The sequence below is a fragment of the Stegastes partitus genome, unplaced genomic scaffold (assembly GCF_000690725.1).
Source record: "Stegastes partitus isolate 25-593 unplaced genomic scaffold, Stegastes_partitus-1.0.2 Scaffold344, whole genome shotgun sequence".
Lineage (NCBI taxonomy): Eukaryota > Metazoa > Chordata > Actinopteri > Pomacentridae > Stegastes > Stegastes partitus.
The window spans coordinates 412,685-426,274 of NW_007578075.1; the positions used below are offsets into that span (position 1 = coordinate 412,685).

A 13,590-nucleotide genomic window follows, 5' to 3' on the forward strand; every position below is an offset into this window, starting at 1 on the left:
AAAACATTTTTCAACTTTGTTTTTTTCACCTAATTTTGCTTTTTGGTTGTTTTTCATCAAACAGCTGTTGTGTAAGACTGTGTTCGTTTCGACTTGTTGTGCTTAATCAAGCGCAGGGTGAGGTTACTTGTGGCCAGTTATGAAAACGGGAAAGTTTCATGACCATAGCAGCAGGGTCAGCTGACCCAGCTGGCATCACACCAACAGGGTGTGATGCCCCCGAGGCACTTTACTGACTCAGACAATCGGCGTTTTACCAAACATGCAGATAGAGGGCAATGTACAGCACTTGACACTGACACGGCATTAGTTCTTCCTCGTTGGTTGCCCATAGCAACCTGTTGTAAATACAAGGCAAGTGGGGACAAGAGCACTTGCGCAGCTTAACCAAAAAAAAAAAAAAATCAAGAAACGTTTGACAGTGGAAGTCCCAGTATTTCCCATATGGGTCAAATAGCTGACCATATATCTGTGCAAACACGCAATCTTGGCAACCGGAGGGAAAAAAAAAAACACAAAACAAGCCTGCAAGAACAGTTTGTCCCAGTATCCCTCATTATGAAACTGGGCAGAGATTAAAAAATGTGTGGAATTCAACTGAGACACCCAGGAGATGTTTGCATGGGTTACGTTCGTCTGATGTGACGCACTCCAGCAGACAGTCAGGCAGGCAGGAATACAAAAGTCTATCAGATGGTGACGTCACAGACCTGCTGGGTGGGTATATGCCTTTGTGTGTGTGTGTGTGTGTGTGTGTGTTTGGTTTGTGTGGTGTATCGCCCCACAGAGGTGTGAAAGCTTCACTGCTCCTGGATACCGTTGCTATGTTTTCACCAAGCCCACCTTTCACAATGTAAACAGACGTGATCCTGGGATTTTTTTATGTGAAATGTCAGGGAAGCACAGGCAGGTAGCTCTGTCACGCACTTCTGCCACCGAGTTATGCAACAGACAAAAAAAAAAAAGGAAATTCCTCTTTACGACTTGAATGAAACATTAAAAGGAAAATTGCAAAAATGAAAAAAAAAATATTCAAAATTCCTACCAGAAATTAGTGATGTTACGCATTTTGGTTTCACACAGTGGTTTCCAGACTCAGAAGTTTATGCAGGATTTCACCTCTAACGCTAATCGGGTAAAGCCCAAGAACATCCTATTGTGCAGGCTCACGAGGGAGTCTCCATGTGGAAACTTCAGAATCTTTCCTCTGCGCTCACAGTGTAAATTCACAGTATTGAAAGCAGTTTGGAAATCCTGGCACCTTCCTGTCAGTCGTCTGAAAATCCTGGCTGTAGATTTTTTGTTTTTTTTTACACCACATGCACACACATGAGATTGTAAAGACATGCATTTTTAATCATGTGTGTGCTTGAATTAAAAAGACATTATGCAAGACACATTTAAAACAGCAAACATGAAGTTCCCAATAGAGACTCGTGTTATGAAACATTAAGGGCGATTCTGACCTCTTTTAAAACTATAGTGACGATAAATCTGCATCTTAAGTGGAATTAGTAACAGAACACATGCATGTAAAAGTGTGTTTTAACTCTTCTTTCTTAAGGAAGCAGCACAAATCACAACCAGCACGTGAAATATTCCACTAAATTTGAACTTCTAGGAGATGGCACAACCAAAAATATGAATTGCAGTTAAAAATAGATCAACGTACTACCACATAATTCAGACCGGTTGGACGCAGTGGGGTTACTGGTTTGTGCCACAATTCATTTTCGGTGTATATTTTGAAATGTGTGAAACTTGGATTGCCTTCTTTTTTTTTTGGTAACATTCAAAATGGGTAAAGTGTAATAGAAAGGAAAATATGCACTGCTGCTTTTGGTTAGCCACTTGTAACAGATAATTTCCCCCAGTGCAGAAGGGAATTCTTCAAGAGCCATCATCCAGGGGCCTCTCATTCATGCCCAACCATGTCTCATTCACTGAAATCCACGGTGACATGTCCCCTAACCTACATCACAGGTGAAAAATAGGTGTCTAATAGGAAACTACAAGTTTTCATTCTGAGTCTCGTTGGGGGGGGATTTTTCTCACCAAAAAAAAAAAAGAAAAGTCGCCGGTGTGATTTCCCTTGCTTTTTCTAAGATAAGTCAATTGGAAATCCCCGCATAGGCTCCGCCCAGCCGAGCGTACAAAAGACGAGTGCGCCTCCCTCGGCTGCACTACTCTGCCCTGACCTTTGGAAAGAGACGGAGCTGCTTCCAACAGACAGACAAAGTCAAACATGGACGTCCACAGAGTGTCTAACCACAACCAAATGGATTATAACTTCGACAACATGGAGCCCAAACATGTGAAAACGCTGCCCTGTCCGGAGGACCGTTTTGACAGCGGGCTGGATTCCCTAAAAGAGGACGAGCTGGTGAACGACTTTGAGGAATTGAGCGTGAGGAAATGCGAGATTCACACGCAGGAATACGAGCCTTGGAGGACTGCGCTGACGGAGGACGGTGACACGTAAGTGGAATTTCTGTGGATTGTTGTTATTTTACTGCAGTTGCGCATTTTTGCAAACGTCGCCTCCGTGCGTAAACGGTTTTTTTTTTTTTTTGCACCAGAGCGCGTTAAATACATTCGAAATACAATGCATTGAAAACGATTGGAAAGTTGCAAAAGTGCGCACTGAAGGAGTCGAAAGTTGCACGAAAAGAAGAGGGCTTTAAAAGTTGTGTATATGTGTGTGTGTGTGCAGCACAGTGCGTACTCAGTGTGTGTGTGTGTGAGTGTGTGTTTTGGCTGAGAGCGCAGTCTGGGCGGTGCTAAAGTCCTCTCTGCGCGTTCAGGAAAGTCCCTGGCTCGCTGCCAGTAACTGATAAAGCATCAGATGTGTCAAGCCACAACTGGTGGAAATAACCCGACAAAACTCCATTCTTGCGAAACGCTCCACTGCTCAGGCTTTGTTCTCTCTTAGTCCGCTGGAACCACTTCCTCTATGCGTAATTTTTTTTTTTTTTTTTAGCAAAGCACTATTTTAACTAACCTCTCTCTTTTTTTTTGTCCCCTTCCCCACAGGCTGCTCCACTTGGCCATCATTCATGAAGCCACTGAACATGCCTTTCAGATGATCAAACTGTCTCACAATCACCCATTCCTGAATGTACAGAACCACCAGAGACAGGTAATAACTAGCAAATGGATGACTTTTTAAAAATAAAAACAAAACCCATACGTTCTAAATCATACCCACCATTTTCCTATAAAATCAAGATAGTAATAAATATTCTGAATGTTTCCTCCACAGACTGCCCTCCACCTGGCAGTGATCACAGAACAGCCCCAGCTGGTGGAGAGACTCCTGAAGGCCGGAGCAGACCCGCTGATGGCCGACGACAGCGGCAACACAGCTCTCCACATCGCCTGCAAGAAGGGCTCCATGGCCTGCTTCGGCGTCATCACCCAGAACTGCCAGCGTCACCTCACCTCCATCGTGTCCTTTCCCAACTACAGTGGTAAGAATCGAGTTCAATGAATTCCCCCTGAAACAACACAGGCCCTCATGTTTCTGTAAAGCGGCTCTCGAATTGGATAATAACGTGAGATTTTTCTCTTCCAGGACACAACTGTCTCCACTTGGCGACCATCAACGGTTACATTTCCTTGGTGGAAAGCCTCGTTCAGCTGGGTGCCGACATCAATGCACAGGTAGGTGTCACGAACTCAGGAGTTGGTTGAGTTCTGCAACAAAAAAGGATGTTTGGATGAAAAGGAACGCCACATGCAGGAATCTAACTTCGATTTTTCTTGTTTCTTCCTGAAGGAACAGTGCAGTGGAAGGACGGCGCTCCATCTTGCCGTGGATCAGCAGAACCCCATGCTGGTCTTCCGCCTCCTCGACCTCGGCGCCAATGTCAACTGTTTGAACTACGGTGGCTTCACGGCGTACCACCTGACCTACGGGCGCCAGAACGAAGAGATCCGCTGCCAGCTGTTTGAGAGGACGGCGCAAGAGCTGAGAGAGCTGCCCGACAGCGAATCGGAGAGCGACATGGAGGATCTCGACATGTCGGAGGATGAGGTCAGTATCTGCTTCAGTGTCCTAACAGGACTTCATGTTGTCAGATTTTCAAAGTAAAAGCCTCTAACGACTCCTCTTTTCTTTTCTACAGTTGTATGACGACATAAAGTTCGGAAAGTAAGAAGAACCAACCCCTCCACTGGTGGTGTGAACGTCTAGCTGCTACTGGGTTTGCCGAGCAATGGCGCCCCCCTAACCCGGGGACAAATCAGTCCACGTCCCCCCCTCCCCGTCCAAGGTGCTGGCCCTGGGAACGAGAATGAAGATGGCGTCCAGTCCGGTCAAGATCACTGAAAGATCTGCACCATAAAAGAACACAAAATAGCAGGACCATGGCCTCCATTTGGTCTTTGTGTGACTGTATAAATATATATTGATGTGTATATACCAGACGAGACGTGTAATATATTGTAAATACAGAGATATTATTTTTGTACTTGTACATACGTGTGAATTTAAACACTATTAACAAAAGTGTTGGAAAAAATAAAAAAGGAGTTTATGAACATGAACATCTCTTGACTGGCGTGTTTCCTCCGTTGTTCATTTCCTTCCCAACGATGACTGCTTTCGATGCCTTTATGAGCATCATTTACACAAAGTGACGACGCAGAGGCAGACATGTGACATATGCACAGACATAAAAAGATCACACTCAGCCGCTTGGAACAGAATGGGATTTCCTCTGTTGGGCGAGGTCACCAGGTTGTCTGAGTCATCGCGCCGAAAGTCCCTGGGCGGCATAAGAGGAACAAGATGTGCTTAAATATTCCGCCTGAGCCTGGAACAACTGCTGAATAGCAGCGGCGGGCAACGAGCACCGCTGGGCAGAAATGCTAAGGAAATACAGCAAGGAGGAAATGTTTCTTACAAATATGGGAAAATGTGTCAGAGAGGGTTAGAGAACTCTCACTGCTGTGTCATAGTGACGGGGAAACTTTGCTGCAGTCTGGGAAGTCCAAGATTTCCTTGTCAGCCGAAACATGCACACAGTTCAGTTGGGAATTTTTTTTTGTCAGAGAGGAATTATCCTGAATAAGTGACATTATTTTCCCTTTATGAAGTAAACTTGGAGGAAGCGGATGACACATAAAATATCCCTGAGTGACTAGTTTTCATAGCTGTCCATGTGAAAGCTGCAGTGATTGCCAACTATTAGATCAACTGCCTACTGTTTCAATAAACGAGTCCCCCCCCCCCTCCAAAAAAAAATCCTTGATCTGAATATTTGTAATTTTTTTTCTCCTTTATGGCAGTAAATTGAATATATTCCAGTTGTGGACAAAATGAGACATTTGAGGATGTCATATTGGGCTTTAGTAAACACTTTTCTGATGTTTTTACCCGTTTTTAGCCATTTTACGTCAAACTAATCCACTATTTAACAATGAAAGCTATTATTAGTTGCAGTCTTTGTGTATACTGAATCCCACCAAGGCTGTAAACTTGCACAAGATCACAGGGAGAGTTTTCTATTCAAAAAAATTCTCGTGGAAACCCCTAACCCTCTGTTAAGGGTGGAAAAAAAAACACACATATTGATTCTGATTCTGCAGCAGCAGCAGAAAGACGCAGAGAGAAGTGAAAAGACAAAGGATGATGTCAGGAGACTTATAGGAAATAGTCTAAAAGCAACTGACTGCTGATGACATGCTGACAATCATTTCTGATCATGCCAGTGACCAAATCCTCGTAGATGCTGAGCTGGATGGGGGTCGCTGACTGTAACCCTTCACCAGTTTCCCCCCTCTGACACACACCGCAGCCCCATATGTCAGCTGTGTCAAAACCGTTCTGAAATATCTGAGGGAACAAAATTTTCCCTTTGCAAAGAGAAACTATTTGTGTTGTATATTTCCGGTAAGCTAAAGAGAAAACTATTTCATACTACATGTGTGTAGAGAAAAACGAGGTCAAATCAGGTCCACATCACTACGGTGTGTAGTAGAAAAACCTCGGCGCTGCACCTCACTATGTCATGTGACTTTAGCGCATTCAGAGCCACAACAGGAAGCTCGAAGGTCTATGCCGTGCACACGCTCATGTTCCCATAAACATGTTCCCCTGCTGCTAAACTGAGCTGGTAAAACAGCTGCTTTACAAGCCCCACAGTTAAAAAAAAAAAAACCCTACGTATTTATAGCACATACTGTAAATACAAAATGTAAAAATTCTTGTAACAATGCAAACAGCTCCATGCGTAGAAACATCATAAAAGTCACAGTAAATAGCCGGTTTTACTCCAAAAACTTGTTTTTATTGTTGAATGAAACAGTGGGGTAAATGTACAGCAAACAAAGATAACACCAGCCTCCATCTGGGAACTGCATATCCCATCATGCTCTAAGCTCAATCCATCGGGTGACGCGTCTCTGCTCGCTCAGTCGCGCTCTGCCAGGGACATCAGGTGGACGTCTACTTCAGTCTCTGTCAGGATCCTGCAGAAAAAAAAAGACGAATCGATTTTAAATAATCGATTAACTAATTAGGCTTAGTTTAAGGTATATTTCTAACAAAAACGACAAAGAGCTGCTTCTTCCAGCTTGTCAGATTTCATTATTTGATGCTTTCGATGTCATATTTGACATTAAACTAAAAATGTTGGAGGTGTGGATTGATACCAAAGAACTAAAGAAATAATCTGAGAATATCTCCTTATATTATGGAAATTCTAACATGACATTTTGCTTGCTTTTCTACCCTTTGATTTAAAAATATTCAATTAACAGGTAACGCAAGCAGAAAATTAAGCAATAATCCACCTTAAGATAATACAGTGAGAATGGGCGTCGGTTTCTTTAGTTCACATGTCTATTTAGATAAATGTGAGGCTAAATGTGAGCAGCAATGGTCACATTACATGCAAACAAAACTGGCATTTGGCATTTGTGGCATTCTGGGTTTCTCCTGCATGAAAGGATTTGTGGCTTCAAAGAGGTTTTAGCCAGCCAAAGGAAAATCATTAAAATGGCAAGAAATGAGAATAAAATTAATACTTTAACCAGTTTTGTGAATCTTGGTTTCATTTGTTCAAACACAATAACAGTATGATCATTTTTTTGTTTGTCAAATAATCATAAACAACAGAAGAAGGCACAGATTTCTGTCCTATAAGGTAACACAGACTCATTGCCTTTACTACACACAGAGCGACCATGCTGCACAATCAGCCCCCAAAGGCTCATTCTGAACGAGCAAAATGCTGCTTCTTGCAGCTCCTTTACCTGAACTTGGCGTCCTGTGTTGTGACCACGCCCACCTCGAGCTCAGAGGGCTTGAAGTCAATGGAGAGAACAGTTGACAGACAAGAGATTGCTGTCTGCAGGGGAGAAGAAAGGGACGAAAAAAGGAAGGTTGATTTTATTTATTTGATCATCCACACCTATTGTACTTCAGTTCCTTTTTACTTCTCATAACAGGATCATGATAACTATAAAGCAGCACCTGGAAACCACCGCAATTCACAAAGGTGTGTTCCTTCCTTATCTACCGGTGCTGCATCAGCAAAACTTGTTTTTCCAAGTACCTCAATAGTTTGTTCAAAGGTCCAATCCAGTTTCTTTTTCACTTTCTTCTCCAGGAAGCTGGTGGCTTCTGTCTGCTTCACTCCGGCGGCGGTGGCCTTGAAGCCGCAGTAGTAGCCGGCCGGGTCGCATTTGTACACCTGCGGGCCGTGCTCCTCGTCGATGCCGATCACGATCATACCTGCAGGTTCACAGGCATCAGAGGACAGAAAGAGTCACAAACGGCTCCACGTGATGCCGAAACCCTGCTTTTACTGTCATGAGAAAACACCTGTGACTGATTAAATACACTCACAGCAGCCCAGTGGTCGCATCTCAGCGTTCTGCGTGTAGACTTGTGAGATGTCGGCAATTCTCTTACACAGCATGTCCACTGGAATCTCATAACCGTACTTGTACTGCCAGTTGGCTGCCTCGTAGCGAGCTCGCTGGACTTGAGACCTGCTGTCAGCTGCAAGAAATTGGACGAGAAGTTGAAGAGGGACAAAGGATTTGTTTCAAAGCAGCCATTAAACATTGTACTGTCTTAGTGACATTTCAAATCTCTATTGCGATATTTAAATGACGTCTGCAGAAAGCTGCTCTCATGGCAAAACAACAGTTGTTTGGAAAGAGGAACCATCAGCTACAGTAAATGCTGCAACGTAGAATAAACAGAGATGTCAAGGGATGCCAAAAGCTCGCTAATTTCAATTCAAAAATACCTTTAATTGTGTTAAGAAAACAGAAGTAGTTTGGATTTAAATGTTTTTTTTGCCCAGATTGTTGTTGTAATGCATGAAAAAGTTGCTGTTTTTTTCCTTGAGGAAGACCACACCACACTAATTCACAACTTAACAAGAAATCCTCCAGAAACTGCGTCAAAATGTTAAAAGAGCTGCCCAAAATGCATAGGATTTTAAATAAATGGATAAATGACAGTCTTTTTAGGGCTTTTCATATTTTGTACGGTAAGATTAAAAAAATAAAAGATAAATTACTGGTTTTTGAATCATATAAATAATCCAGATAACTGTATATGTCGATGTGTCTATGTTTCAGTTGCTCGTTTTGTTTTCTTACCTGTCATCCCAGACATTACACATCCAATGTTATCTGTTATTCTGAATAGGTGGGTCACTGTGGAGGCATCAAGAAGCTTGTCCTGTTTCAAGAAAGAAAGAAAGAAAGAAAATAGTGTTTCATTACTTGATGCCATCACCATATCTAAAGGATCTACTTGACTTTTCTAATGAATGAGTGTTTTGAGTATTTAGGAAACTCGAACAAATTAGAGCATAGAAAAATATTACAGGAAGCACAGAAGTGTCCCAGAGGCAGTATTTATAGATACAATTAGCAATGCAATCAAGAGTATAAAAGCAATTACATATCCAGCAGGTAAAAAACTATGTGAATACAAACTAAATCAATAAATCATTCACTATATCCAACATTTGAAAGTTCCAGTTTTCTTTCTGTTCTTGTTTGGTCGGATTCACAATATAAATCCAACACGATAACTTGTCTTTTTAAAGCTCGTTAGACCAAGTATATAATTTAAGATTTCACTTGGTGCTCCAGAAACATCATGCACATCTGTCAATATTTCAACATAATCCATAATGTAACTCTAAAATCTGCCACAGCAGAGAGGAATTGTAGTTATTGTTTACCAACTGGAAACTGAATATGGACACTAGATTATATGAACATGGTGTTTTCAGTGCAGGCGGACGTCTCCTGTTTTCACAACCAAGTGTGAGCTGACATCACGCTCAGCGCCGCCACTATCACAGCTGTATGAAAACAACAGCCTGACGTGAACTCACCGGTACTTTTTTCTGTGTTACGACGACTGCACAGTCCTTCCCCCTGACTGCTACTGATGTAAGTCCACCTTGGTTTATAGCCTTGAAAGCATATTCTACAAAAGAAGACAAGAGCAGCATGTTTATCAGATGTGTCTTCAAGCAAAAGATACAGCAGCCGTGAATGTTATGAAATGAACCCATAAAACAGAGGAAGCATTCACTGATTGTAGACAGCGCAGTCGATATGTGCAAAGGCAGACAAATGTCTCACTCAGCTGGAAAATTGAGACAACAAGTGAGGAACTGTTTTCAGGTGTCATCTGATTGGCCAGCTGATACTGCATTATTGATGGATTCTGTGGGCTCACAGTTTTCCAGATATTCACATTCATAGAAATAAACTAGCAGCATTTGACGCTGTGTCTATTCAATACATATGCAAAGACTGTACTTGATGGACAGAGCTGCAATGATTAACTGATGAGCTGTCAATTAGTTAACTGAAGTACTTTGATAATTGATTAATTGATTTGGAAAACAGTGTAAGTAGTATGAATGAATGAATCCAGCCTCTTAAATGTGAATACTTCTTTATTCCTCTATGGGAGTAAACTAAAAATCTTTGTGTTGCGGACAAATCAAGATGTTTGAGGATGTTATTTGGGGATTTGGGAAACACAGCTCAACATTTTTCAGCATTTTTTTTGTGTGGATATTTTAAAGTGCAAATAACTAATAAAGCAATTAAAGCAAAGGTCTACAGATTGATTTACATTGAAATCAATGTCTGGTTGCAGTCCTATTGGTGGTAAAACTTTAGGATCTGTCTCCTGACTGCTGTTGATTAGATGACATGAACAAAACAAAACAAAAAAAGTTAATTTCCACTGAATTAAATGACAACCTGAACCGCTAACTTCATAACATCGGGGGGATTTTCTGTTTAAATCCGATCACAACTTGTAATAGTCAGATAAATGCATTAAATTTCAGTCACTAAGACTAAATGCTACAATTAAAAATGAAATATAATACACAGAAGCATTACACTAACTTTCCAAAGACCAAATATTACACTAGCAAGTTGCCACTTTCAGCAATGAATCAGCTTGGTTCACTGCAATGCTAACATGCTAACTAGCCAGCTAGCCACTTTGGTTCGCTTTGTTTTGGTAAATGTTAGCGCCGTAAAACTAGGTGTAAAATAGCAACTCACACACCATTAAGAATACTTTCAGAGTCATATATCGCATTGCTTTCGCTTTGGCGGGATATTATTTATCAGCTAGAAGCCGGGCTAAGCGAACCATGACAGAGCATTTAGCTAGCGAGCAAACAGAGTTAGCCTGCGAGCCGGCTTTTGAGCTAACAAATCCTCATACTGACCGACTTGATAGAGTCTTCCTTCGGGAGAGAAGATGGTAATGTGTCGATCGAAGCCTGCACTCGAGCCTCGGGACATTTTAAAAGGTTACGTTGGCCGAGAAGTTCGTCCAAATGAATTTGCAAGCAGATTTCACTTCATGCACAATGTTTGTACCCGGTAGTTGACCTGAAGGGACGACAAGCTCATCCGGGTTGAGAGGCCTGCGCCGTTTCCATGGCGACACAACACCGGGGTTCACACTGCGATGGAGAGTGTGAACACAGACTGTTAGTTATTTATTTATGCTGTTATAAATCATCCTATTCAGTTCTTTATCCCACTTGAGAAACAATGATTTTTTATTTTTGGTTTAAAATATATATTTTTTATATTATTAATCTTAATATTTTGACCTGATATACAGTAGCTGCCAGTGAAGCTCATACAGGTGTAAAATGGGACACTTTGTGAAAATGTGTATTCTGGCTCACTTCAGGGAATTATTCCAGTGCCTCAGCTCCCAATGTGATGCCAGTTTTCTAATCACTAACCCTCTCTTCACAATATGCAGAAAAAAAAATTAAACACAGAACTGAAGATTCCATCTCCAACACAAAATGTCTTAAGAACACTTTTTTTTTTTTTTGTGGCTACTATTTTTTGTCACTTTCTCCCCCCAAAATGGGATGTAATATGTTTTGTTATTTTTAAAAAAAAGAGAGAAATTAAAAAGGTAACTAATGTCAACATTTTAATGTCTTCAAATGAGCATAAATTATTGAATTTCCCTTCTGGGATAAATAAAGTATCTTTCATTCATAAAATACAATTACAACAGCTAAAATATCTATGTGCACCACTTACAAGTATTTTTGCTTAAAAAAATACAGACACAAATAAGTCTTTTAAAACTATTTTGACCTACTTATTCATTCACTTAACAATGTTCCTATATTTTATATTTCTTAAAGTCTTCATCCAAATTAGTATAAACATTTTAGGAGACGAAGTAAGAGAGCTGAGAATAGATAGCAGGAGCTTTTATTGGTGTGAAAATGTCTTTAAAGAAAGCAAATTAAAACATTGCTATGCTGGCTCTTCTTAGTCTATCTGATACCATATTTAAGAGAAATTGTAATTGATCCTTTAAAAAAAATTAATTTCTCTTAAGACAGCATGTATTTTTATCCTCCGAAAACATACCAAAGCATCTCAGAGCAGCATCACATTTTGTGAATAGGCAAATGGCAAGATGGGACACTGACAAAATGTACATTTTTGAAGAGGACAAACAGAATCACAGACTTGATTTGTAGTCATTGTGATACATAGTTGTGCATGATCACAACCTAACCCAGTAATAACTCAGCATTATAATATCAAATCACATCCACTGACAGGATCAAATGAATCCACATAAGTGGTACTTATATTTTTCAGTGTAGTATAACATTGCATTCCTATTTTCTATGAAGCAAATATATTGATTACTTCTTCCACCATATGTGCAATATAGATGAATTATAAAATCATTAGTAGCCATATGTGCATGACCTGCACTTATACAGTGTTTTTCGACCTTAGCAGACCTCACAGGACTTCACAGTGCTTCCTATTCACACACATAAACTCACCCAGGCAAGTCACTTCACTGCCAATGGGCTCACCGTGGAGTACAGTGTTTTGCCAAAGGACACTTTGGCATCTGAAGGAGCCAGCGATCAGAGCGCCAACCTTTCAATTAGGGGACAACCTGCTCAACGACCTAAACCACTGCCACCTAAAAAATAAGCAAAAGGGGAGTCACAAGTGTAATAATAAATAATAATTATTACCTCTATGGCATGTTGGCCTAATAGTTGGTTGACATACTGACCCACTGTTAAATGTTTTAGTTGCTTCAAAAACGCAGTGACATCACATCCATTCCTGTTTAATGAGAACAGTTTATTAACATGATGAACGCTTCAGTGCTTCGACACAGAACACGATGTTACTTTGGTGGAGTCTCACAGATCAGAGTAACACCGTAACCTATAATCAACTGTGACAATACGTTTCCAGCAGAGCTACCTCCTCCCAAATGAATCTAACACGGCTTATGTCACGAGAGTTTTACACGAGTTTATCTGTAAAAAGGTGCAAAACAGAATTATGCCTTCATCAAATGTGCAAGTCTAGTTTGTGGAGGCTTATTAGAAAATCATGAAAAAGTTAACTGATTTTGCAATTGTTACTATTATTGTACAAACACAGCAGAGGGATCCAAAACAAGGAAGTAACATATTTTATCATTTCCTTTTAGTACACAACAGCTACGCTTGTTATTTTCTTGTGTGCACACTGCAGAACAGAAAACTGGTACACGGTGCGTTGTGCACAATTAGAACGCACCGTGAAAGTTTCAGCAAAATGTACGGTCAGATATTTTTTTGTCTAACTGTAGCAAGAAAAAGCACACAGTGGTTTTGTTCTCAGCGTCCTCACAACCCATGAGAGCGTGACATGGAGGCAGCATGGACAAGAGCCAGTCGTTCATTTTATTTCTGACACCTGTGCTTTTCCTGTTGTGAAACGTTTCAACGGTTTTACGCAGAAATATAAAAGGTGTACGTGCTTTATTGCACTTTGTGATTTTCCTGGTGTTTCACAATGTTCGCTGTAAAAACCGCCTGTACTACTTGTACCCTGGAGTTTTTTTTTCGAGGAAATCCTGAATGTGAAGCGAAAGTACAAACTGACCACTAACTGACTGCAAAAACAAATCAGCATTTTTCGAACACAGACTGAAGACAAGTGGAAAAAGGTTGAAATAGGCGGCATGTGTTGCTATGTGACCCACATATGCACACTGTATGTTTTCATGTGGAA

The 13,590-nt window shown here is 40.9% G+C and overlaps 2 protein-coding genes across 2 annotated transcripts; one reads left to right on the forward strand and one right to left on the reverse strand.

Annotated features, from left to right (window-relative positions):
- Positions 1-2,169: 2,169 nt before the first annotated feature.
- Positions 2,170-4,548, forward strand: nfkbiaa (nuclear factor of kappa light polypeptide gene enhancer in B-cells inhibitor, alpha a). The gene is made up of 6 exons (XM_008284086.1): positions 2,170-2,478; positions 3,034-3,139; positions 3,263-3,470; positions 3,575-3,663; positions 3,779-4,036; positions 4,128-4,548. Exons 1-6 carry the CDS (start codon positions 2,246-2,248, stop codon positions 4,155-4,157), a joined length of 924 nt encoding a protein of 307 aa, XP_008282308.1. The 5' UTR covers positions 2,170-2,245; the 3' UTR covers positions 4,158-4,548.
- Positions 4,549-6,271: 1,723 nt separating this feature from the next.
- LOC103358936 (proteasome subunit alpha type-6) lies at positions 6,272-10,920 on the reverse strand. Its single transcript, XM_008284087.1, has 7 exons — positions 10,740-10,920; positions 9,372-9,466; positions 8,623-8,704; positions 7,856-8,011; positions 7,563-7,741; positions 7,261-7,355; positions 6,272-6,474 (listed from the first exon to the last, which is right to left on the reverse strand). The coding sequence occupies exons 1-7, from the start codon at positions 10,813-10,815 to the stop codon at positions 6,417-6,419; spliced, it is 741 nt and encodes a 246-aa protein (XP_008282309.1). The 5' UTR covers positions 10,816-10,920; the 3' UTR covers positions 6,272-6,416.
- Between the last annotated feature and the right edge of the window lie 2,670 nt (positions 10,921-13,590).

Excerpts from the sequence above, each read along its gene's own strand:
- nfkbiaa (XM_008284086.1), top strand. The coding sequence starts at position 2,246 with ATGGACGTCCACAGAGTGTCTAACCACAACCAAATGGATTATAACTTC. Across the intron at positions 3,140-3,262 it reads TACAGAACCACCAGAGACAG|ACTGCCCTCCACCTGGCAGT; the intron begins GTAATAACTAGC and ends TTTCCTCCACAG. Across the intron at positions 3,471-3,574 it reads GTCCTTTCCCAACTACAGTG|GACACAACTGTCTCCACTTG; the intron begins GTAAGAATCGAG and ends TTTCTCTTCCAG.
- LOC103358936 (XM_008284087.1), bottom strand. The coding sequence starts at position 10,815 with ATGTCCCGAGGCTCGAGTGCAGGCTTCGATCGACACATTACCATCTTC. Across the intron at positions 9,467-10,739 it reads AGGAAGACTCTATCAAGTCG|AATATGCTTTCAAGGCTATA; the intron begins GTCAGTATGAGG and ends CTTCTTTTGTAG. Across the intron at positions 7,356-7,562 it reads CCTTTGAACAAACTATTGAG|ACAGCAATCTCTTGTCTGTC; the intron begins GTACTTGGAAAA and ends TCTCCCCTGCAG.